The sequence below is a fragment of the Perca flavescens genome, chromosome 14 (assembly GCF_004354835.1).
Source record: "Perca flavescens isolate YP-PL-M2 chromosome 14, PFLA_1.0, whole genome shotgun sequence".
In the NCBI taxonomy this organism is placed as follows: domain Eukaryota; kingdom Metazoa; phylum Chordata; class Actinopteri; order Perciformes; family Percidae; genus Perca; species Perca flavescens.
In genome coordinates, this window is record NC_041344.1 from 1,624,231 (window position 1) to 1,649,547 (window position 25,317).

At 44.1% G+C, this 25,317-nt stretch overlaps 3 protein-coding genes across 5 annotated transcripts in view; all 3 read left to right on the forward strand.

The window, feature by feature from the left end:
• The first annotated feature begins 5,018 nt into the window (after nucleotides 1–5,018).
• LOC114568650 (uncharacterized) lies at nucleotides 5,019–10,378 on the forward strand. Its single transcript, XM_028598259.1, has 6 exons — nucleotides 5,019–5,157; nucleotides 6,430–6,572; nucleotides 6,764–6,828; nucleotides 8,975–9,139; nucleotides 9,226–9,330; nucleotides 10,206–10,378. Exons 1-6 carry the CDS (start codon nucleotides 5,038–5,040, stop codon nucleotides 10,244–10,246), a joined length of 639 nt encoding a protein of 212 aa, XP_028454060.1. The 5' UTR covers nucleotides 5,019–5,037; the 3' UTR covers nucleotides 10,247–10,378.
• Nucleotides 10,379–12,810: 2,432 nt separating this feature from the next.
• On the forward strand, nucleotides 12,811–20,532 carry LOC114568466 (uncharacterized). Its single transcript, XM_028598080.1, has 6 exons — nucleotides 12,811–12,943; nucleotides 14,962–15,104; nucleotides 15,699–15,763; nucleotides 19,211–19,375; nucleotides 19,505–19,609; nucleotides 20,486–20,532. The coding sequence occupies exons 1-6, from the start codon at nucleotides 12,824–12,826 to the stop codon at nucleotides 20,530–20,532; spliced, it is 645 nt and encodes a 214-aa protein (XP_028453881.1). The 5' UTR covers nucleotides 12,811–12,823.
• Nucleotides 20,533–24,454: 3,922 nt separating this feature from the next.
• LOC114567638 (saxitoxin and tetrodotoxin-binding protein 1) overlaps nucleotides 24,455–25,317 on the forward strand; it is a 21,322-nt gene continuing 20,459 nt past the window's right edge. For 2 of the 3 annotated variants that reach the window (XM_028596735.1, XM_028596736.1), the window contains exon 1: nucleotides 24,455–24,636. In XM_028596735.1, coding sequence (XP_028452536.1) covers nucleotides 24,511–24,636 — 126 coding nt within the window. In that variant the 5' untranslated portion in view covers nucleotides 24,455–24,510. The remainder of the gene's footprint in view (nucleotides 24,637–25,317) is intronic. The other variant, XM_028596737.1, reaches the window with a different exon arrangement.

The following is a 25,317-nucleotide window of genomic DNA, read 5'->3' on the forward strand; positions in this document are numbered from 1 at the left end:
TTTCTGTTGCTTGTAGTCATAGACAGTAAATAACTGGACCAACAGACCCCGTGTCTCTGGACTGAGACCAGTGAAGGATATTAGAAGTCACTTTTCCGGTGAGGGCTGAGCGTTACTGAGCAGCCTCCAACTGAGCTTGAAGACGTAGATGTGACGTGAGCAACGTGTCTGAAAGTTGTAAGTCTTCTGGTAGCTGTGCCGAGAGAAATCTCAATCATTCCCAATCTTACAGAGACGGAGAGTGTAGGTATATGTAAGGAGATAACATAGGCACAGGCTAATTATTGATCACTAAAATGCTAGTTAACATTAGTAATTAAACTTAAACAGCTTATGTAAGTCCAAACTGCCTGCTGTCAAAGTGATGCCAAAATGAATGGGAGTCAATGGCATTACTCTCTTCGCCATCTACTTTCGGTGAATTTTCATCTTATAATTTATGAAATTCTCCATCACAAAAAACCCTTTAAAACCCTCACTTGTTTTTCTTAAAGTTGGACAGCTGGATGGAGCTCATTTCAGTTTATTTTTTCTCTCTGAACTTGTGCAGAGTTTTAACGGCAGATTAAAGCTTCAAAAAGGAATAAGACGTTAACCAGCGTGTCAACGTTAAGCTGCTCTGTGTGGACAGTCGTATAGGAATCTAATATTAGCCCGTATTTACATATTTACATAATCTGTGTCTGCGTGAGTCATTTGTCCACGATATCCTCTAGGAGAGGGTTTATTCCACCTGTACATACATGTAGAAGTGATAAAGGAGCTTCATTGGAGAGAAGACCAGAGTCTGAATACAGATTAAATGTCCTCATATCCGCATCTCGGCTCAGTAAAGAAAAGGGTTTCGTGAACAAAATCCAGCTGCCTGAAAAATACTGCAAAAAGGTAAACGTAGATGTGGAGAATCTTACGGTCAACAGAAAATGCAAAAACCCAAGCTCACCCCCTCTCTAGCCTCCGCCATGATGGTGTCCAGGTATACAAATAGACTGATTATAGTCAGACCACGTCCTACGTTACGTAATAGGTGAAAACTAAACTCGGCAAAAAAAGAAACGTCCTCTCACTTTCAAGTGATTTTATTTTCCGCCAACTTAACGTGCGTAAAACTTTGTATGAACATAAAAAATTCAACTACTAAGAAATAAACTGAACAATGTTTCACAGACATGTGACTAACAGAAATGGAAAAATGTGTCCCTGAACAAAGGATGGTCAAAATCAAAAGTTACAGTTAAGACCTCCTCCTCCCTCATGTGGTCCCCTTCCTGCAGGCTCATCCTGACATCACCCTCCAGCGTGATAACGCCACCAGCCATACCGCTCGTTCAGTGCACGATTTCCTGCAAGACAGGAAAGTTAGTGTTCTGCCTCGGCCAGCGAAGAGCCCGGAACTCAATCCCATTGATCACGTCTGGGACCTGTTGGATCGGAGGGTAATGGCGAGAACCATAACCCCCAGAAATGTCCAGGAACTTGCAGGTGCCTTGGTGGAAGAGTGGGGGTAACATCTCACAGCAAGAACTGGCAAACCTGGTGCAGTCCATGAGGAGGGAGATGCACTGCAGTACTTAATGCAGCTGGTTGCCAAACCAGATACTGACTGTGACTTTTGATTGTGACCATCCTTTGTTCAGGGACATATTTTTCCGTTTCTGTTTGTCACATGTCTGTGAAACGTTGTTCAGTTTATTTCTTAGTAGTTGAATTTTTTTATGTTCGCGCGCGACAAAGCGGAAACGGGAAGCATGAACGAGCTAGATTTACGAATCCTACTATGGCCATGCCAAGACCCGCCCTACGAAGCAGCTCGATTGGTTGGGGTTAGGCATTGACCTCGAGTGGTTAAGGTTAGGATAGCCAATTGGTGAAGGGATAGGACCTGTACAAATCTAGTTACGTTAGCTTGCGCAAGCCTGGACACCTGGCCAATAGCAGTGATTGAAGGGCGGGTCTTGGCGTGGCCATAGTAGGATTCATAAATTCGCAGGCCGCTCATCCGTATGCGCCGCCATCTTTGAAACAGAAGCTACGATGTCTGTCTGTATCGTACCGCAATGTAACGTTACTCACACGAGCGGAGGATCTCACTCGTTCTTCGGCTTCATAACATACAACACAACACATCTCTCTCTCTCTCTCTGTCTCTCTCCCTCTGTTTTCTCTCTGTCTCTCTCTCGCTCACTGTTTCTCTCTCTCTCTGTCTGTCTCTCTCTCTCTCCCTCCCTCTCTGTCTCTCTCTCTCTCCCTCCCTCTCTGTCTCTCTCTCCCTCTCTCTCTCTCTATTTCTCTCCCTCTCTCTTTCTCTCTCTCTCTCTCTCTCTCTATCTCTCTCTGTCTTCTGATCAGAAACCTGCTCAGGGTTTCATTTCCTTCATTAAAACTTTGCCCTTAGGAGGCCGCAACGCTTCACAGGCCTCATTTACAGGTGTGAGATAAGGTAAGCCTGACACACACACACACACACACACACACTCTCTCTTATACACACACATGCACACTCACGCACACATACCCACACAAACACTCTCACAGACACACACACACATTTTCATACACACACGTACACTCATGCACACTCATGCACACTCACACACTCGCTCACACACACACACACACACACACGCACACACATCCACACACACCCAAACACACACACAGACAGTGTGTCTTAGTGGAAGAAATTTTACTATTTCTGTGTGAATACTTCCATCATTGCCGCCTAAAAAGCCCAGAAAGAGAACTGAATTCATATTATTATACATTTTTTTCAGGCAGGAAGATTGTTATTTTTCCCCATGTCTTTGTAATGCATTTTAAAATCCGAGCTGCTGTATTACCTCACATGAGGATTTAAAGGTTTAACTCTTTCACAGTAGATTGGTTTAATTAGGATTTAGAGAAAGAGAGAGAGAGAGAGAGAGAGAGAGAGAGAGAGAGAGAGATGAGGTTCATTGTCTTGCAGGTTATCTGCTGAATTGAATTTAATGCCCAAGAAAAATAGAATATCATTATTGCACTTTCTCAAGGAAATAATCCTGAGTGAAGGTGGAGTCCAGGGTCATTCAGTCATATATATATATTCACTTTTGTCTTCATTTGTTACCTTTTAGCAATATGCAAGGTGTCCACATCCTGAAAGAAGTTAAGGAGAAAACACAAGTCTTTCACCCAGGTAACAGGTGTTCATGTCTTGAAGAAGTTAAGGAGAAAACACAAAGATAATCACATATTAGATCATAAATAAGAGAAAATCAATTTAAATATAAATACGTGTAAGTGATGAAAACAAATAACATTAATAATAATAAAAAACCTCACCTATAATAAAATACATGAATGCATTGTAAATATATATACATATACTGTACATGCCAACATATACATTTTTTTTCAGTGTGAAATGATATGAGTCTGCAAAGAAAAGCAGAGGAAACTGTTTCTGTATCTGATTTATTTACACTGTGGCTCCCTCTGGTGTTCATGAACACACACACACGCACGCACAGACAGAAACACACGAATGCGCGCACAATCACACACGCACACACGCACAGACACAAACACACACACAGACACAAACACACGCACACACACACACACACACACACACACGAACACGCACACACACGCACGCATGCATGCACACATACACACACGCATGCACGCACACACACTGTCTCTCACACGCACAGTCTCTCTCTCATACACACGCACACACAAACACAAATGACAAACAGACGCACACTCACACAGCACACATACACGGACACACACACTTACACAGCACACACACACATGCACACACAGACGCGCACACACACACAGCACACATACAGATGTACACATACTTAAACAGCACACACACACACACTCACACTTACTCACACACAGACACACACATGCAAACACACACACACACAGTCATCTGTCAAACAGATGTTAGTTTTAATTTTTTTATAGTGTGAAGGAAGTCATGTTATAAAAGATAAATACCTCAAATCTATAAATTCTACAAGAAATCCACCTGCAGTTTGCATTCTTTATTGGGGCACATTTCTCCTTTGTCAGCATTTGTTGTAAACTTTTGATGTTGCCAAAAACGCCAGAAAATTGATAGTTTTCCAAGAATGTAACAGCAGTGTGTGTGAGGTCAGGCCAGTCCAGCTCAAACCAGGACTGAGACCTGGCCTGACCAGTCCTGTGCTCTGTTGTACACTCAGTGTGTTTGTATGCGTTGGTGTTTTAGGAGAATTCAGTAAATGAAGTAAATGATTAATACTAACCCAACAGGATCGTTATGAAATCCTATACACCCACACACAAACACCCACACACATATACACACATACACACACACACACACACACACACACTCAAACACAGGCACACACACACACACACACACACACACACACACACACACACACACACACACACACACACATAGCACATGCATACACACACATATACACACACAGTCAAACACACATACACACAGGCACACACACAAACACACACACACACACTTACACAGCACAAGCATACACCCACACATACACACACACACACAGACAAACAAACACACAGACACACACACACACACACACACACACTTACACAACACAAACATACACCCACACATACGCACACAGCCACACACACACACACACAAACACACACACACACACACACCTTACACAGCACAAGCATACACCCACACATACACACACACATACACACAGGCACACACACACACACACACACACACGCACACACACACAACACATACACACACCCACGGCAACAACCTGAAATCCCCTTTGAACCTGCAGAGAGGCTCGCTGCCAGGGAAATATGTCTTTTGCCCAACTCTGGACAAAAAAGATAAGACTGGGAACACCAAACTACGTTTGTGCATTTTGGGAAAACCCCAAATCTTGCAACTCTGCGGCGAGCAGCTCCTATAAAAGCCGAGCGAGGCTCAGTCATCGCCACTTTCGTGTTTTATTCTGAAGCTCTTCCACTGTTAGCATCATGAATCTGTGGCTCAGCGCTCACTTCCTGGTAGCGGGGCTGTTCCTGAGCTGCTCGGCTCTCACAAGCGAAGAATGCCAACCCTTTGTGACGCCTCTGTCCCTGGTCTACCCGTCCATGGTAAGTCCTCGTCTAGTCGCTCCACAGCGCTGCAAAGTAATGCTGCGTTCCAGACACGATATTTAGACCATAAGTTACGACTTCAAGTCACGACTCACGACTTGGTAGCGTTCCAGGCAAAGTCACGACTAGTGATGCTGGTAACGTGTAACTCTAATCTGACCACTTTTTTAAGTAACAAGTAATCTAGTGCCAAGTCACTGTGCGTTACTGCAGTATTTTTGTCATTTTCCTTAGTAAAAATGCTTTCTTCTTGCGTCTCGGGGAGTGAAGTCACGTATGCAACAAGTCACGTTGTCAGCATGAGGACAGGTCACGTTTTCAGCGTTTTCGTTGCCTTTTCATTGCCTTATCAACGCCTTATCAACGCCTTTTCAACGCCTTATCAACGCCTTATCAACGCCTTATCAACGCCTTATCAACGCCTTATCAACGCCTTATCAACGCCTTATCACGACTTGGTAGCATTCCAGGCAAAGTCACTACCAGTGATGCAGGTAATGCATCACTCTAATCTGACCACTTTTTTCAGTAACCAGTCCCTCCAGAAAAACGTGATTATGCGATCGCATAATTCAATGCATAATCAGCAAAAGTCAACATATTTTCAAATATGCCGCACTTTCGCCGCATAAATTGCAGATTTCCGCGCAAAATATGCGGAGCTTTCATGATTTCATAATCCCTGCATTTTCACTGCAAAAAAGTCCCATAATATATCTTTGTAGAAAGTTGAAAAATGTTACGACTACTTCACACAAGGGCAGCCATTTTCCCCTGTTTCCATGGGAACGTTACAAAGTGACGTAATTACGCGACGTGAACGTTATCGAAAAGCAGGGTGTTGGAGGAATCACTTTTTTTCTCTTTTTCATCAAACTGCAGTTTTTGCAAGTTCCCACAATTTCATCGCATAAAATTGCATAAATATCTCGCATATTACATATCGCATTTTTTAAGAAAATGTGCTTGACATTAGCTAGCGCTGACATTAGCTAGCGCTAGCTGATACTAGCAATTTCTACTCGGCAACTTATTTTGGGCTTCATTTAATAAACATAACCTGTAGTAGTACACAATCCTATGTGTATTGTTTTGATTACAATGTGCGGAATCACTTTACGTTGCCTATTTATGTCTGTTAGATGTTTTATTACAGAAAGTCTATGAAGCATTTAACTATTAACAGTTGTTAACTGTTGACACAATGCAGTAACCGGAATAAAATAGCATCTGCTGTCAATAACTGACCTTGTGTGTGTTTGTGTGCAGCTGTACAGAAGGTCGAACTTCCTGGTGGGTTACGTTGACCACGACTTCTATAAAAGCATCCTGAAGACGACTGAGAGCTCCTGGGTAAATTTTACCGCGTCAAGAAGCGCCAATCAAGTTGTTATGTTTCAGACACACAAGATGTGAGTAAATGAAGTGCAACATCCACTGTACATGTACACAAAATACACGTCAAAATCGCGACATGTACACAAATCAATAAATCTAAATAACGTGACTATTCCATGAACTGGCGTGAGACCAGGTTGGATGAGAAGTCGTAAAACAGCTTTTACAACACAAACTCACCTCTTCATCTTGTCGTGTTCTTCAGGAATGAAACCTGCTTGACCTCATCTGTCAAGATAACCATTGACGGCAACACTGCAATAACGTCAAGTAAGTTACCCAATCTGTTTTTTGGAGCCAATGGAGTCACCCCAATGCTAGAAATTAGGTTCTTAGGTTTTCAGAGGGTCTAGGTCAAGGTCAAGGTAAACTTTATTATCCCACAAGGGGAAATACATGTGGTCATTCATTACGCACCCTTGTCACAACATATTCTCTAAACATATAGACACCACAGACAAACCAATAAACATGTATAGAGAAGAAAGTAACAGTACTACAGAAATGACAATAACAGAAGTCGACAATAACAATACAAAAAATAAACAATACTAGAGAAATGACAAAGCCAATCCGACATCTGACGTTTACGAAACATAAAAAGGGGAAAAGACTAATATTTTCAGGTAGCTAAAAATAAAAATAAAAAAATATAATAACTAGGAGTAGTTGTCAAAAAAGAAAATTGGAATCTACCATCCAGTTAAAGTGCCAGTGCGGGATCAAAGTGCTTGCGATGTGCTTGGTTATATTAAACAGTCTGATCGCTGTAGGCACAAATGATTTATTGTACCTTTCTGTTCTAATTCTCTGTTGTAAAATTCTACCAGTTGAACTATTACTTCTCATAAATTTAAGATGAAGAGGGTGAGTGGGGTGACAAAAAGTCCCGCAGGAGTCCCGTGGTACGGGAGTCAATTTTACTGTTAGTACCATGATAGGGTTATGGAATAGAGCATAGAAATCAACGGGAGCTGGACGGGACAGAGCCGGAGATTAAATAAAAAAATCGGACTTTACCGTAACTTTATATCTACAGCAATGGCTTTCACGACTTCACCTGGAGCTCCCAATCAGAAAGTAAGTCTGTTTTCTCTCTGCTGTTGGCTGTCACAGCCTAACATTAGCTACGATAGCTAGACATTTAGCTAACGTTAGTGCTTGTATTCGGGGGGGACCTCTATAACGTCAGTTAAGTTAACTTTAACCAGCCCGGTTCTATGTGAAAACCCACAACGGCAGAGAGAAACAGAAGTAACTAAACATGCTCGCTGTCTGCTAGCCGCTACTACCCTGACTCTGCCAGATGGATTGCTTTGCATTTGCTTGGCATATCCATCTGAGAACTTTCCATTGGAGAACTTTTGGAAAGGGGCGAAAATCCTGGTTAGCTGATTGGATAAACCATCTGTCTATCACCACCTATGTCGGTGATAGTCGCATCTCGTTGCGTCACACCTAAACCCACCTCAAAACCAACCCTGATTGGTCGGTCGTTTGGCGAACGGCTCCAAATTTTCTCTATCTCAAGATGCCAGACTGATCTGTGAGTGGAAAACTGGAGCTCGCCAGATCAGGACGATCTCACAAGGCTAAGCCGCTACAGGGTGGGCAACAGAGTGGGCAACAGAGTTTGATAACTTTAGACAACGTAGGGAACGAAACGGGAGCGGGACGGGATTTGGGAGTCTTTCTCTCAGGACTTTGCAGAATAGGATTTCTTTTGGGGGGGCAGTCACGTGATCAGGATATGACGGGAGTATTTTCGTGGGCTTGGGATGTGATGGGAGCGACAAGTGATCCCTGTGTCACCCACTACCACAGTGGTTATCAAACTTTTTTCAATAATGTTCCCCTTTTGAATTGTTTCTTTAAGCCAAGTACCCCTTGACCAGCGCTAATCATTTTCAGTAGAAAAAAAAGGCTATATAAAGAGGAACAGTACAATGCTACAACAGCCTTGTAACTGATAAAAAACATTTAAATTCTAATGAGAAAGCGAGACAAAAACTGGAAAAAAGACAAAAACTTGGAAAAAGACGGTAGAAAGAAGGAAGGATGTGAGGCAAGAATAGGTTAAAATAGTATCAAAAACTTCAAAAACATGACATAAGAAGAAAAAAGGACAGTAGAAGGAAGGAAGGATAGATTAGGTCCAAAGAAGGCGACACAAATGTCACATTTATGGTAGGAAAAACAAAATAATTCTACATGAAGAGGAACAAGCCTCGTAACTATTAAACATTTAGTTAAATATCTCACGTACCCCCTGCAGTCCTGCAAAGTACCCCTAGGGGTACACGTACCCCAATTTGAGAAACACTGCTCTACCAAACGCCAGGTCTTAAGGCTAAAAAGACCGTTTCTGTTTCAGATTGAGAATAATGGCTTTTTTTTGTGTTGTTTCTCGCCTCAGTCGCCAACACCACCTCTGTGTTCCACTTTCTGCCGACCTGCGACGGCTGTCTGGTCATGAGCATCAACGCCACCGCCAGAGACCTCGACAAGTTCGCTACCATGTTGAAACTCAACGTGGATGTTTCGGGGGAAGAGGTCAACATCCGCTCTCTTTATCTGTTAGGTAGGTAGGAAGGAAGGAAGCCTGAGAGAAAATAACCCATTTCATATCCGAAACAGACCGTCCATTTATGTTTGTTTTGTTTCCAGGCACAGAGGCGACCCTGAAGGACTCGGACCTGGAACGTTTCAAGCAGCAGGCGAGCTGCCTCGGCTTCTCCGGAGAACCAGACTTTGTCTATGACCCCAAAAAAGGTGCTACACCCTTTTTTTGACCTGTGAGATGAAACAACGAAATCAGAAGGGCCCTATCTCGCATCCGGCACAGCGCGAAGCCCGACCCAAGTGTCTTTGCTAGTTTAAGACCAACGCAGTTGTCAATTGTCCCGTCCTGCGTTTAAATAGTATAAGGCACCTGCACCCCTCTGTGCACCCATGGGCGTGCTGTTCTTACAGGGAGGTGTGTTCAGGTGCATTCTGGGCGTGCTGGTCTTAAAGGGAGGTGTGTTCAGGTGCATTCTGGGTGTATTGCTATCTTGAGGCAGCGGAAAGTGATCGTGCAATTGGCCAACAATAACCTGGTCTAAAGTCAATAACGCAGCATTTCATTGTAATTTCCCCTTTTGGGTTCAATAAATTATACATTATTATTATTATTATTTTAACAGCGCATTACTGAAATGCACCTAGGCTCGTGCACAGCGCGTGCACACAATGCTTGTTACACACACAGGGACGCACAACAGCACGCACACATGCAGAAGATTACAAATAAAAATATTACGGTGCAAATCCTCCATCATAACAGCAATGCTCCAAGGTCCAAACGCGCCTGGCTTTTAAAGGGAATGGGAGATGATCTCTGATTGGTTTATTACTTGTTACGCCCAAAACACACCTCTGATTAATGAAGACACTAAGTACAACCCTTTAGTACCATGCGCCTGGCGCACAGACCCTTTTTTCTGCCATCAAACTAGTAAAAAGTCGATTTAGACACGCCATAAACACACCTGCACAAGGCGCTTCACGCCATGCGCTTAGATAGTTAAAATAGGGCCCCATATCAGTCATTATCTGATGACAGTCAGACAGAACTCATTTCTTTATTCCTCTCTTTCTCTCTGCAGGTTTCTGTGCTGAAGGCGAAGGCTTAAAGTTGGAACTTTGAAGTTAACAAAACATTCGTGAATATTTCAAACTGTAACTGAGAAAGTTATAGAGACAACAGGTGACTCATCAAAAGTGGCGTCCGTATTTTGTATTCACAATCTAATAAAATGGTGTAGCACCAAGGATTCAAGCTGTGTATGTGTGTGTGTGTGTGTAAAGATATTGGGTGAGGTGAAATTAACAGGTGCATACAGGAAGTTTAAGAAATATTACACAATAGCGTGTTATTTAACCGAGTGCAGATGTGAGTCGCGCATGTGTCACTTTGCGACTTCACACAGATCTGCTTTGCTGTCAGCCACAGAATAATGAGATAGGTACATTACATAGCAGTAATTTATTATTTAGCATAAGGCATCACATTTTCAAGGCATGATCCCTGATGTCAGTTCTAGATTAGAGGATGAAGTAGCCAACAAGAAGCTACTAACGAGAGACTTCTGTAATGGCTGAAGTAGCCAACAAGAACCTGCTAACGAGAGACTTCTGTAATGTCTGAAGTAGTCTACAAGAACCTGCTAACGACAGACTTCTGTAATGTCTGAAGAAGTCTACAAGAACCTGCTAGCGAGAGAATTCTAACGTTAGCAATCAAACAATCATAGATAGCTACACCGTTTGCCGGATCCCTTGGCGTTATGCCGTAAACCGTTTAAATCTGAGCATGCACTCGACTCACATCGGGTAGTGACGTTGTGTCATTATTGGCACAAAAGGGATGCAGCTAGGACCGAGGCACTTGCTATACATACAATGGTTACCGACAAAATAAAAGTTTGTATTCAACTGTATTCATATTGTGGGGCAAAATTCACTCTCGAAATACAAAAGCAAAGAGCAATAGAGACGATTTCAAGTCTGTCCCTGTCGTCTTTTTGAAGTTTAAAAAGTTCAACTTTTCTGAAGAAAACGCCCGACGTCAAGCGCTCTTTTGACAGCCGACCAATGACAAGCGGAGTAAGATAAGATATACTTTATTGTCCACGAAGGGAAATTAGTTTTGGACTCTGTCCGTTCCGCAGCTTTACAAAGACAACACAAAATACAGAAAATAAGCATCTCTCAACAAAAGCTCTCATGCAACACAAACCATGCTCTCATATACATTAGACAGGTACCTATATAGTAAGCAAATTAACTCCTTCTTTCATTGGCAGTTTCTAATTGAACGACCCTGTACGTATTGCACAAAAAGACACAGTGCACTTACATAATGCACAACCCAAATAGCCTATGTATTGCACAAATGACACATTTCCACATAACCTAAGCAGTACACAATGACATATTGAACAATCCAACAGCCCATGTATTGCACCACTAACATATTGCATAACCCTAATAACCTACTTACTGCAGTATGCCATAGTGCACAACCCAGCCAGCCTACATGTTGGTGTTGATGAACTTGGACATGGACATATGGACATATAGGCACAAATGAGTGTTTCTCTCGGTTCTCCTCCACTTTGTTTTATCTAACATTAGCACCGTCTCTCTCTCTCTCTCTCTCTCTGTTCTTTGTCTAGCTCGCTCCTGTTTTAACCCAACTGTCCTGTTCTTGTCCCGCATGTCACGTAAACGTACCTTTGATAAGCCCACCCACAATCTTTCCCTAAAGTAACGCCAATAGTACCGACCCACCATATTTAGACAAGACGCTAAAGTAGACTTTTAACGTCAATAACAAACGCCAAAGACACCTGACCAAGCATCCGTATTTTATGCGATGGGAGTGAGAATGTGTTGCTGAATCTGATGTTGGATGTGGCCAAGATAATCTCATTCATAGACACATTAAGTTGGCGGATAAATTGGCGGATAAATTCAACCGCAAGATTTCTTACTACAAGCTTGAAGTGTATTAACTTGTGCAGACACAATCATCTCACTAGCTCTACCCCATCCAGGCATTTTAAGTAGTATTCTCAAACCATCATTATATGCTGCTTGTAATCTTTGTTGCAATAAATAAATAATGCTCAAAAACCTTAAATACCAAACTCAAAGTTAAAGAAGTAACAATTATTAGATCTGAGAAAAAGGGACAGCTTTGTTTTAAGGTTCAGAAAAGTTCCAGCGGCTTCTGAGTGAGCGTATCAGGTGAAGGTACACAGTCCACTGGATCAATACTCAAGTTCAAGTATATGTGTGTCAATCCAACTCTCAACAAAATGAGATGAAAAAAATTCTTGCATCATCTGCTCCAACAATCAAATGATTAAAATTAAAAACACAAGCATGAAAAACATTCTGTATGGTCACTCAACAAAGACACACACTCACACACAGACAAAAAACACACACTCACACAGACAAGCACACATACACACACACACATACAAAAATCCTGAAATCCCCTTTGAACCTGCAGAGAGGCACACTACCAGGGAAATGTCGCTTGCCCAACTCTGGACAAAAAAAGATAAGACTGGGAACAACAAACTACGTTTGTACGTTTTGGGAAAACCCCGACTCTTGCAACTCTGCCACGAGCAGCTCCTATAAAGGCCGAGCGAGGCTCAGTCATCGCCACTTTCGTGTTTTATTGTGTAGCTCTTCCACTGTTAGCATCATGAATCTGTGGCTCAGCGCTCACTTCCTGGTAGCGGGGCTGTTCCTGAGCTGCTCGGCTCTCACAAGCGAAGAATGCCAACCCTTTGTGACGCCTTTGTCCCTGGTCGACCCGTCCATGGTAAGTCCTCGTCTGGTCTCTCCACAGCGCTTGCGGAGTAAAGACCGTGTTATGCTTCTGCTTAGAATCGACGGTGTACCCCCGCAGACCCCTCTGCGACCACGCCGGAACCTACACCTTAGCCTGACGTGCACATCTCGAGAAATGTGACTAAACGTCGCAGCGACGCACGTCTCTTGGCCCTGGCGTGGTAGCATTGCATTTCCTCCCCAAACTCATTTCCTGGTAAGTCTGGTCTCACAGAATTCCGTGAAATGATCACGAACTGTTAACAGCGCTTTACGTGGTGGCAGCACGGAATGTGTGAAAATTCTGTGTGGCCACCACGGAAAACAATGCCAATGTAAATTCAATGAGAAGATGAGGTAGCATTAAGAGAGACTACAGTTGGATGCTTTATATAGACCTTAGTGGTCCCCTAATACTGTATCTGAAGTCTCTTTAATATAGACCTTAGTGGTCCCCTAATACTGTATCTGAAGTCTCTTTTATATAGACCTTAGTGGTCCCCTAATACTATATCTGAAGTCTCTTTTATATAGACCTTAGTGGTCCCCTAATACTGTATCTGAAGTCTCTTTTATATAGACCTTAGTGGTCCCCTAATACTGTATCTGAAGTCTCTTTTATATAGACCTTAGTGGTCCCCTAATACTGTATCTGAAGTCTCTTTTATATAGACCTTAGTGGTCCCCTAATACTGTATCTGAAGTCTATTTTATATAATAATAATAATAATAATAATAAATTGAATTTATATAGCGCTTTTCATGGACTCAAAGTCGCTTTACAGGGCAGGGTAGATTAAAAACATAACAAAACAAGTAGAACAAAACAAAACAAAACAAGTAGAACAAAACAAGATTCAGATGAAAAATGGAGGGGGGGGCAGGGGGGCTATATAGACCTTATTGGTCCCCTAATACTGTATCTGAAGTCTCTTTTATATAGACCTTATTGGTCCCCTAATACTGTATCTGAAGTCTCTTTTATATAGACCTTATTGGTCCCCTAATACTGTATCTGAAGTCTCTTTTATATAGACCTTAGTGGTCCCCTAATACTGTATCTGAAGTCTCTTTTATATAGACCTTAGTGGTCCCCTAATACTGTATCTGAAGTCTCTTTTATATAGACCTTAGTGGTCCCCTAATACTGTATCTGAAGTCTCTTTTATATAGACCTTAGTGGTCCCCTAATACTGTATCTGAAGTCTCTTTCCCGAGATCCTTCAGGAAAACATTAAATCATTTTAATGGTAAAAAACCTCATGAAGTGAAATTTTCATGCCATGGGACCTTTAATGTTCTTTATGATCTGTGGACACTTACGGACTAGAGGAATATAAATAAGAAAGGAATAGACTGGGATTAAGCACTAAATAAAGCCTACAGGTATTAGTCATAATTTTGTCTTTTTTTTCAATAGCATGAGCACTAAAGTTATGAATAATGCCTTGGTGCTTATGATTTCAGTAAAATATGTTTAGGTAATTTCCACTCTAACTGGGAGGTTTTGGGACTGATTGCTGTGATTGCTGTGGACAAAGTTCACATGGAGATACACTGGTAAGTGCCAATGAGGTTTAACCATGTATCAGCTCATTTAAATAGCTCACGTTACTATATTGTGTCAACAGTTAACTTCATTTAATATTTGATGTGGTGTTTACTTTTGCAGGGTGCAAACCACCGGTTTCGGCAGCGTTTTTAAAGCTAGAGACGCAATCGATTAGCATTAAAGCATATCCCAGAGAACGGTCGACTCGGTACACATATGTTATTTACCCCTATAGGGTCATTTTGAGCTGGAATTGTCCTTTAAAGTGTAAGAACTGACTAATCAAGAAATACTGGTGTAGTTATGGACTCATAACTACACCAGCCACAACAGCCACATTAAGATAATTGCAGTCCTTAATCAGTCTATATCCATATCCTTCCGGGATTGCTCCGTTGCCACTGGAAATTCCGCCAAATGCATTTCTTTTCACTAACTGACTTTGTGTTTGTGTGCAGATGTACGGAAGGTCGAACATCCTGGCGGGTTACGTTGACCACAACTTCTATAAAGGCATCCTGAAGATGACTGCTAGCTCCTGGTTAAATTTTACCGCGTCACAAAGCGCCAATGAAGTTGTTATGTTTCAGCAAAACAAGATGTGAGTATATGAAGTACAACATCCACTGTACAAACTGACCGTACAAATACACAACTGTGACGGCCCTCCTCCTAGAGCAGGTCTGTGGGCGGAGCCTAACACTGAAAACACACCGGTCGCGTTCGCATATAGCCGCGTAGCGCAGCTGTTTTTATTTTGGCGCACATGTTATCCAATCTGTCCATATATACCGGGCTTGGTTCAGCGATTGTTTCGCGTCTCCTCTATGTCGTGCGTGAGCAAATGTGTCGAGCCAGGCAGGTAATCACATACAGGAAGATCACATGCAGCCGGATACAAAAATAAAACACATTTCAAAATAAAAGGTTAATGGTGATTTTTGACAGTCTTGACTTATCGCAGTGAGACACGCGATCACAGACAGACACACACACACAGACACACACAGACAGACACAACCAGACACACACAGAAAAAGACAGAGACAGACACACACAGACACACACACAGCCCAGACGTACACAGACACACACACACACAACTTAGCAAGCCAATGTGGAAGAGAAGTCATAACTTTTAAGACCAGCTTTGTAAGAACACAAACCCATGACTTCATCTTGTCGTGTTTTTCAGGAATAAAACCTGCGTGTCCGCATCAGTCAAGATAACCATTGACGGCAACACTGCAACAACGTCACGTAAGTTACCCAGTATGTTTTTGGGAGCCAATGGAGTCACCGAGTACTGAATCTGATCAGGGCGTTTTTCCATCATCCATCCATCTTTGTCCGCTTATCCGGTGTCGGGTCGCGGGGGGAGCAGCTCCAGCAGGGGACCCCAAACTTCCCTTTCCCGAGCAACATTAACCAACTCCGACTGGGGGATCCCGAGGCGTTCCCAGGCCAGGTTGGAGATATAATCCCTCCACCTAGTCCTGGGTCTTCCCCGAGGCCTCCTCCCAGCTGGACGTGCCTGGAACACCCTAGGGAGGCGCCCAGGGGGCATCCTTACCAGATGCCAGAACCACCTCAACTGGCTCCTTTCAACGCAAAGGAGCAGCGGCTCTACTCCGAGCTCCTCACGGATGACTGAGCTTCTCACCCTATCTCTAAGGGAGACGCCAGCCACCCTCCTGAGGAAACCCATTTCGGCCGCTTGTACCCTGGATCTCGTTTTTTCGGTCATGACCCAGCCTTCATGACCATAGGTGAGGGTAGGAACGAAAACTGACCGGTAGATCGAGAGCTTTGCCTTCTGGCTCAGCTCTCTTTTCGTCACAACAGTGCGATAGATTGAATGTAATACCGCACCCGCTGCGCCGATTCTCCGACCAATCTCCCGCTCCATTGTCCCCTCACTCGCGAACAAAACCCCAAGGTACTTGAACTCCTTCACTTGGGGTAAGGACTCATTCCCTACCTGGAGAAGGCATTCCATCGGTTTCCTGATGAGAACCATGGCCTCCGATTTAGAGGTGCTGATCCTCATCCCAACCGCTTCACATTCGGTTGCGAACCGATCCAGTGGGTGCTGAAGGTCACAGGCCGATGATGCCATCAGGACCACATCATCTGCAAAGAACAGCGATGAGATCCCCAGCCCACCGAACTGCAACCCCTCCCCACCCCGACTACGCCTCGATATCCTGTCCATAAATATTACAAACAGGATTGGTGACAAAGCGCAGCCCTGGCGGAGGCCAACCCTCACCTGAAACGAGTCTGACTTACTGCCGAGAACCCGGACACAGCTCTCGCTTTGGTTGTACAGAGATTGGATGGCCCTGAGTAGACACCCCCTCACCCCATACTCCCGCAGCACCTCCCACAGTATCTCCCGGGGGACCCAGTCATACGCCTTCTCCAAATCCACAAAACACATGTAGACCGGTTGGGCATACTCCCAGGCTCCCTCCAGGATCCTTGCGAGAGTGAAGAGCTGGTCCGTTGTTCCATGACCAGGACGGAATCCGCATTGTTCCTCCTCAACCCGAGGTTTGACTATCGGCCGAACCCTCCTTTCCAGCACCTTGGAGTAGACTTTACCAGGGAGGCTGAGAAGTGTGATACCCCTGTAATTGGCACACACCCTCTGGTCCCCCTTTTTAAAAAGGGGAACCACCACCCCAGTCTGCCACCCCTTTGGCACCGTCCCAGACTTCCACGCAATGTTGAAGAGTCGTGTCAACCAGGACAGCCCCTCCACACCCAGAGCCTTGAGCATTTCTGGACGGATCTCATCAATCCCCGGGGCTTTGACGACGACAATCCCCTGTCATCCTCCAGCTCTGCCTCTAACATAGAGGGCGTATTAGTCGGATTCAGGAGTTCCTCAAAGTGCTCCTTCCACCGCCCTATTACCTCCTCAGTTGAGGTCAACAGTGTCCCATCCTTACTGTACACAGCTTGGATGGCTCCCCGCTTCCCCCTCCTGAGGTGGCGAACAGTTTTCCAGAAGCACTTTGGTGCCGACCGAAAGTCCTTCTCCATGTCTTCTCCAAACTTCTCCCACACCCGCTGCTTTGCCTCTTTCACGGCAGAGGCTGCAGCCCTTCGGGCCCTTCGGTACCCTGCAACTGCCTCCGGAGTCCTCCGAGATAACATATCCCGGAAAGACTCCTTCTTCAGTCGGACGGCTTCCCTGACCACCGGTGTCCACCACGGTGTTCGTGGGTTACCGCCCATGGAGGCACCTAAGACCCTAAGAGCTCCTCGCAGCAGCTTCAGCAATGGAAACTTTGAACATTGTCCACTCGGGTTCAATTCCCCCAGCCTCCACAGGGATGCACGAAAAGCTCCACCGGAGGTGTGATTTGAAAGTCTGTCGGACAGGGGCCTCCTCCAGACGTTCCCAATTAACCCGCACTACACGTTTGGGCTTACCAGTTCTGTCCAGAGTCTTCCCCCACCCCTTGACCCAACTCACCACCAGATGGTGATCGGTTGACAGCTCCGCCCCTCTCTTCACCCGAGTGTCCAAAACATACGGCCTCAGATCAGATGAAACAATTACAAAATCGATCATTGACCTTCGGCCTAGGGTGCTCTGGTACCAGGTACACTTATGAGCATCCCTATGAATACTCCAAACTCCTGTTTGGTGCATATGCACAAACAACAGTCAGAGTTTTCCCCCCCACAACCCGCAGGCGTAGGGAGGCGACCCTCTCGTCCACCGGGGTAAACTCCAACGTAGCAGCGCTCAGCCGGGGGCTTGTTAGTATCCCCACACCCGCCCGGCGCCTCACACCCTGGGCAACTCCGGAGAAGAAAAGAGTCCAACCCCTATCCAGGAGTACGGTTCCAGAACCGAGACTGTGCGTAGAGGTAAGGCCCACCAGATCTAACCGGTAGCGCTCCACCTCCCGCAATAGTTCCGGTTCCTTCCCCCACAGAGAGGTGACGTTCCACGTCCCCAGAGCCAGCATCTGCTGCCCGGGTCTGGTCCGTCGAGGCCCCTGACCTTCACTGCCACCCATGTGGCAGCGCACCCGACCCCAGCGGTTCCTCCCACAGGTGGTGGGCCCATGGGCTGGAGAGATGGGAGCCACGTAGCTTGTTCGGGCTGTGCCCGGCCGGGCTCCGTGGCAAACCCGGCAACCAGGTGCTCGCCGACGAGCCCACCGTCTGGGCCTGGCTCCAGACGGGGGCCCCGGGCTTCCTCCGGGCAGGGTCACTCCATCTCTACCTCGATCACTCATAGGGTTTTTGAACTTATCGCTTTATAAAAATATTTATCCAACAAGGTGTCTTTATTACACGCTAAAGGAATTATATTTCAGTTCCACTAAGGACCACACTGGAAGACATGTTTAGTTTGTTGACATGCTTTTATTTCATAGAACAAGTCAAATATCTTTGACTGTATTATTGCATGTCGCTTTTTTGGTTTATTTTTTTATCATTTGTCACATTTTCGTCATTTTTTTAGCTGTTTTTTTTACACTTTTCACTTTTTTGTTGCTGTTTTTGTTGCTTTTTTGACTTTTTTGTCGCTTTTTAAATTTCTTTCTATCAGGGCGTCGTTGAGAATTTGTTCTCAATCGACTTACCTGGATAAATAAAAGTTAAAAAAGAAATAATAATAATAAGTTTCTGTTTCAGATTGAGAATAATGGCTTTTTTTTGTGTTGTTTCTCGCCTCAGTCGCCAACACCACCTCTGTGTTCCACTTTCTGCCGACCTGCGACGGCTGTCTGGGCATGAGCATCGACACCACCGTCAGAGACCTCGACAAGCTCGCTACCATGTTGAAACTCAACGTGGATGTTTCGGGGGAAGAGGTCAACGTCCGCTCTCTTTATCTGTTAGGTAGGAAGGAAGGAAGGAAGGAAGGAAGGAAGGAAGGAAGGAAGGAAGGAAGGAAGGAAGGAAGCCTGACACAAATACCACATTTTATATCCGAAACAGACCGTCCATTTATTTATTTTTTTTTTCCAGTCAGAGAGGCGACCCTGAAGGACTCGGACCTGGAACATTTCAAGCAGCAGGCGAGCTGCCTCGGCTTCTCCGGAGAACCAGACTTTGTCTATGACCCCAAAAAAGGTGCTACACCCTTATTTTGACCTATGAGATGAAACTTAAATCAATTAAAAGGGTCCTATCTTGCACCCGGCGCAGCGCGAAGCCCGATCCAAGTGTCTTTGCTAGTTTAAGACCAACGCAATTGTCAGTTTCCCGTCCAGCGGCCACGTCGTTTAAATAACAAATGCACCTGCGCCCATGGGCGTGCTGGTCTTAAAGGGAGGTGTGTTCAGGTGCATTCTGGGCGTGCCGGTCTTATAGGGAGGTGTGTTCAGGTGCATTCTGGGCGTGCTGGTCTTACAGGGAGGTGTGTTCAGATGTATTCTGGGTGTATTACTATCTTGAGGCAGCGGGAAGTGATCGCACCATTGACCAACAAAAACCTGGTCTAAAGTCACTAACGCAGCATTTCATTGTTATTTTAACAGAGCAGTAGTAAAATGCTCCTAGGCTCGTGCACAGCACGTGCACACTATGCTTGTTACACACAAATGCAGAAGATTACAAATAAAAATATTAAGGTGCAAATCCTCCATCATAACAGCAATGCTCCGAAGTCCAAACGTGCCTGGCTTTTAAAGGGAATGGGAGCTGATCTCTGATTGGTTGATTGCATGTTACACCCAAAACACATCTCTGATTAATGAAGACACTAAGTACAACCCTTTTGAACCATACGCCCGGTGCACGGACCCTTTTTTCCACCTTCAAACTAGCGGAAAAGTGGATTTGAACACGCCCTAAACGCACCTGCGCCAGGCGCTCCATGCCGTGCCCTTAGATAGTTAAAATAGGGCCCCAAATCAGCCTTTATCAACCTGTCTGATGAAACAATGAAATTAAGATGTGTAACGTCAGACAGAACTCATTTCTTTATTACTCCCTTTCTCTCTGCAGGTTTCTGTGCTGAAGGTGAAGGCTTAAAGTTGGAACCTTTAAGTTAAGTTAACTTTTGTGAATATTTCAAACTGTAACTGAGAAAGTTATAGAGACAAAAGGTGACTCATCAAACGTGGGGTCCGTATTTTGTATTCACGATCTAATAAAATGGTGTAGCACCAAGGTGTTTGTGTGTGTGTATGTGTAAAGATATTGGGTCTGGTGAAATTAACTAATTTTTTTTTTAATATTAATTAAGGTGCATACAGGTATTTGAACAACAAAAGGACGTTTAAGCAATATTGTGTGTGATTTGGCGTCATTGTTACTACCAACGCATGGGTCACTTTGCGATTTCACACAGATCTGCTCACAGAATAATGAGATATGTACATTACATACCAGTAATCTATTAATTAGCGTAAGATATCACATTTCACGGCATGATCCCTGATGTCAGTTCTAGATTAGAGGCTGAAGTAGCCGACAAGTTTTAGCATCAATAACATACACCAAAGACACCTGACCAAGCGTCCGTATTTTACGCGATGGGGGTGAGAATGTGTTGCTGAATCTGATGTTGGATGTGACCAAACTAATGTCATTCATAGACGCATCAAGTTGGCAGATAAATTCATCCCTAACCCTACTAGCTTTAAGTGTATTAACTTGTGCAGACACAATCATCTCACTAGCTCTACCCCGTCCAGGCATTTTAAGTAGTGTCCTCAAAACATCATTATATGCTGCCTGTAATCTTTGCTGCAATAAATTAATAAATAACGCTCAAAAACCTTAAAGACCAAACTTAAAGTTAAATAAGTCCTACTACAATTATTAGATCTGAGAAAAGGGGACAGCCTGGTTTTAAGGTTCAGAAAAGTTCCAGCAGCTTCTGAGTGGGCGTATCAGGTGAAGGTACACAGTCCACTGGATCAATACTCAAGTTCAAGTATATGTGTGTCAATCGAACTCTCAAAATAACATATAAGATAATAATATAAGATAAAAAAAGCTCTTGCATTGTCTGCTCCAACAATGAACAGATTACATTAAAAAACATCTGTATGGTCACTCAACAGAGATCTGACACACACACACACAGACACAAACACACACACACTCACACACACAGACACAAACACACAAACACACACACAGACACAAACACAGACACACACACACACACACACACACACACACAGACAAACACACACACACACACAGACACAAACACACAAACACACACACACAGACAACACACACACACACACACACACACAGAGACACAAACACACACACACTGACACAAACACACACAGACACACACAAACACACACACACACAAACACACACACACACACACACACACACACACACAGACACAAACACACACACACACACACACAGAGACACAAACACACAAACACACACACACTGACACAAACACAGACAGACACACACAAACACACACACACAGAGACACAAACACACACACACACACACACACACACACACACACACACACACGCAGAAACACACAGGTTTGTGGCACTATCTTTGTGGGGACCGGTCATTGACATAATGCATTCCCTAGCCCCTTACCCTCACCTTAACCATCACAACTAAATGCCTAACCTTAACCCTTACCCTCACCTTAACCATCACAACTAAATGCCTAACCTTAACCCTTACCCTAACCTTAACCATCACAACTAAATGCCTAACCTTAACCCTTACTCTCACCTTAACCATCACAACTAAATGCCTAACCTTAACCCTTACCCTCACCTTAATCATCACAACTAAATGCCTAACCTTAACCCTCACCCTAACCTTAACCATCACAACTAAATGCCTAACCTTAACCCTTACCCTCACCCTAACCTAACCTAATTCTGTCCCTAATCCTAAAACCAAGTCTTAACCCTCAAACAGCCCTTTAAAGTTGTGGGGTCCAGCATTTTGACCCCACAAAACTGTCGCGACCCCACAAGTATACTGGACTCCCGGTTTTTGGACCCCACGAATATAGTTAAACAAGAGGGACACACACACACACACACACACATTTACAGTACTGGATTCAATGTACTTATTTACATTTTACAGCTGCTAAAATGTCCAAACGGTACCAGTGGGTTGATTTTAAGGAGGTGTTGTGTGTTATTCCAGGAGGCAGGTGCATTTCGTTAGTTTTATATTTGCTCAATAAAATCTGTGAATCGGGACGTTTTTCCATGAATGCTCTGGGTTTAATGCTCGGGAACGAGGTCTTAAAAATCCAAACGTACAAACAGACTTTTTAGACTTTGAAATGCTCTCCTAAAAAACCACACCGATCGAATGACATTTGCTGTTGTTCATCACGTAGCACACGTATGTGTGTGTGTGTGTGTTTGTGTGTGTCTCCGTGTGTGTGTGTGTGTGTGTATGTGTGTCTCCGTCTGTTTGTGTGTGTGTGTGTGTGTGTGTGTTTGTGTTTGTGTGTCTCCGTCTGTGTGTGTGTGTGTGTGTGTGTGTTTGTGTTTGTGTGCCAATTATCTCTGAGCTACTGAATAAGGTCAGCTAACGTTTGTTGACACTATGATAGAACTAAACCTAACACTTTATAAGTCTCAGTAATAACGACTAGTTTGACACAATGTTCTAACATTCAGTAAATTCAGTTGATTATATGTTTCAATTTGGGTTCTAATCTGCGCCATGAAATTACCAACTTCTTCTTCCCTGGGGACTACTTCACAACCGCACTCCGGCTCTCCGTCTGACAGATCAGATAGACACTCAGCCAAAGGCGGGAGTCTGGCACAACCTCCTCCTATTGGCCAACACTACTTTTCCTGTTAAAGGCCCTGAACACCCATACAGGTGTTTTCAGTTAATGTGGCTGGTTGGGCCTCTTCCCAGGAATCTGTGGGTGTGGTTATACTGATTGAGTGACATCTTCCTGAGTCCCCTGTTAAACGTGGGGTATACTAGCCGCAGCCGACCTGTCGAGCGCCAGTGTGATGTCATGGGAGCGCCGTAAACTGTTTATACTGCTTATACTGTTGCAGTCTTATCATGAACAGAGGTGGCACTAATGAGCAAAGGCTACCGACGTTGCTTTTTCGACGGACTAGAAGATGAAGAAAAAGGTACACAACGGCAGAACTGGCAGCAGCATTGACCTCAATGCTTCGATTTGATTGGATGAGCTACTTCGTCAGATCAAGCCTTTCATTCACCTTAAAAGAACTCATCTTAACCCAGTAAGTTTAGAAGAGAGACTTGCACTCACTCTGAAAGTCCTGGCATCCGGTAGCCCTCGAGCTTATCCAGGCCTCCTGTTTCTGCTGAGTAGTGCACAGCGTCCGGTCGCGCACTCAAAATCCTGGCCCGCCAGCGAGATCTATACAATTGTACAACGGCCATTAGTGCTGTTGCACCTGTTAGGGCTGGACAAATGACAGCTGCATAATTCTCATTGGTAGAAAGAATTTGTGACCTAATAAGTTCCCATCAAAGCTCAGCTTTAACCTGGGCAGAGTCTAATCAGCCAGAATATCTGAAAACTCCTGTGTGGCTGTTCAGAGGCTTTAATGGTATATTGTTTGTCCTCTGTCACTAACAGACAAGTTAAGAACTCCGCTCCCCGGCTTAAAAGCCCTTCTAAAGTCCCTTATTATTTGCCTGAGCTAGTATAGTACAATCTAGTGTGGTTTACATTTCAGATTAGTCTCTTAGACACCAATGATTGGAAACCTAGGGTCCCAGGTTGAAGAGAGAGACAGAGAGCCAAAGTAAATGTGCTCAAATGAGTGCGACGTGCTCTCTGTCTGTTTTTGTTCATAGATTTTTCTTAACTTTGTACAAATAAATACAGTTTGAAATCAACGGGCCTTTCAGAGTTCAATAACACTGCGAGCAGATGCACTTTGGACCCTCGCCGTGGTCCCGGGGCATTATAAACCCAGACCGGCAGCCCTGTCCTCACCGTGCAGTCTACGACAGATCCCAGAGAGAGCAGAGGGTGCGTTTGATTTTTGTCTCAGAGCAGGATGAGTGTTGTGAAGAGAGCCGTGCTGCTGACGCTGCTGCTCGCGGCGATCGGCAGCTCCGCCGCGGCGGGCCCCGAAGACTGCCACGGTCTGAACGTAACGCTGCAAACTAAAGACATCCACAAGGTGAGTCAGATTCTGGTCCTACAGTTAGGGCTAAGAGGGGGTATGGATACACACACACACACAGAAACACACATGTACACACATAGACACACACAAACACACACACACACACACACACAGACACACACATGTACACACATAGACACACACACACAGACACAGACACAAACACATACACACAGACACACACACACACACGTACACACACAGACACACACACACACGTACATACACAGACACACACACGTACACACACACACTTGGGGTGGTATGTATCGTGAGTTTCTTTTTGCAAATCAATTATTTTCCCTATTATCGATTTATTTTAGTTATCTTCGAGTTCACCTAAATATTTTCTAAAAAAAACATGAATAAATTAGGGAGAATTTTTTCTCAAATAAGCCCCAAATATTTTAGATCATTGTAATTGAAAATTATGATACCAAGAAAATCTAATTTTTGATTATTTTATTTAGTTTCTGTCCACTTTGAATGAAGTGTGTTGGTGAATGGTGATTTCAGGGCTGTTTGATGTTAAACTAAAAGGATCTTACTCTTTAACTAAAAGGTCTATCTCTGTAGGGATCCATCCCATAATGTTGTCAGACACTTAGAATAATAATCTGAGTCTGTCAGCGGCAAAAACAGAACTTTTAGTGGAAGCTAACTGACGCTGAACAT

What these genes read in the sequence shown, in the direction of transcription:
- LOC114568466 (XM_028598080.1), top strand. Translation starts at nt 12,824, where the DNA reads ATGAATCTGTGGCTCAGCGCTCACTTCCTGGTAGCGGGGCTGTTCCTG. An exon ending in CCCTGGTCGACCCGTCCATG is followed by an intron (nt 12,944 to 14,961) that starts GTAAGTCCTCGT and finishes GTTTGTGTGCAG; the next exon opens with ATGTACGGAAGGTCGAACAT. An exon ending in TGTCTATGACCCCAAAAAAG is followed by an intron (nt 19,610 to 20,485) that starts GTGCTACACCCT and finishes TTCTCTCTGCAG; the next exon opens with GTTTCTGTGCTGAAGGTGAA.
- LOC114568650 (XM_028598259.1), top strand. Translation starts at nt 5,038, where the DNA reads ATGAATCTGTGGCTCAGCGCTCACTTCCTGGTAGCGGGGCTGTTCCTG. An exon ending in ATGTTTCAGACACACAAGAT is followed by an intron (nt 6,573 to 6,763) that starts GTGAGTAAATGA and finishes CGTGTTCTTCAG; the next exon opens with GAATGAAACCTGCTTGACCT. An exon ending in CCGCTCTCTTTATCTGTTAG is followed by an intron (nt 9,140 to 9,225) that starts GTAGGTAGGAAG and finishes TTTTGTTTCCAG; the next exon opens with GCACAGAGGCGACCCTGAAG.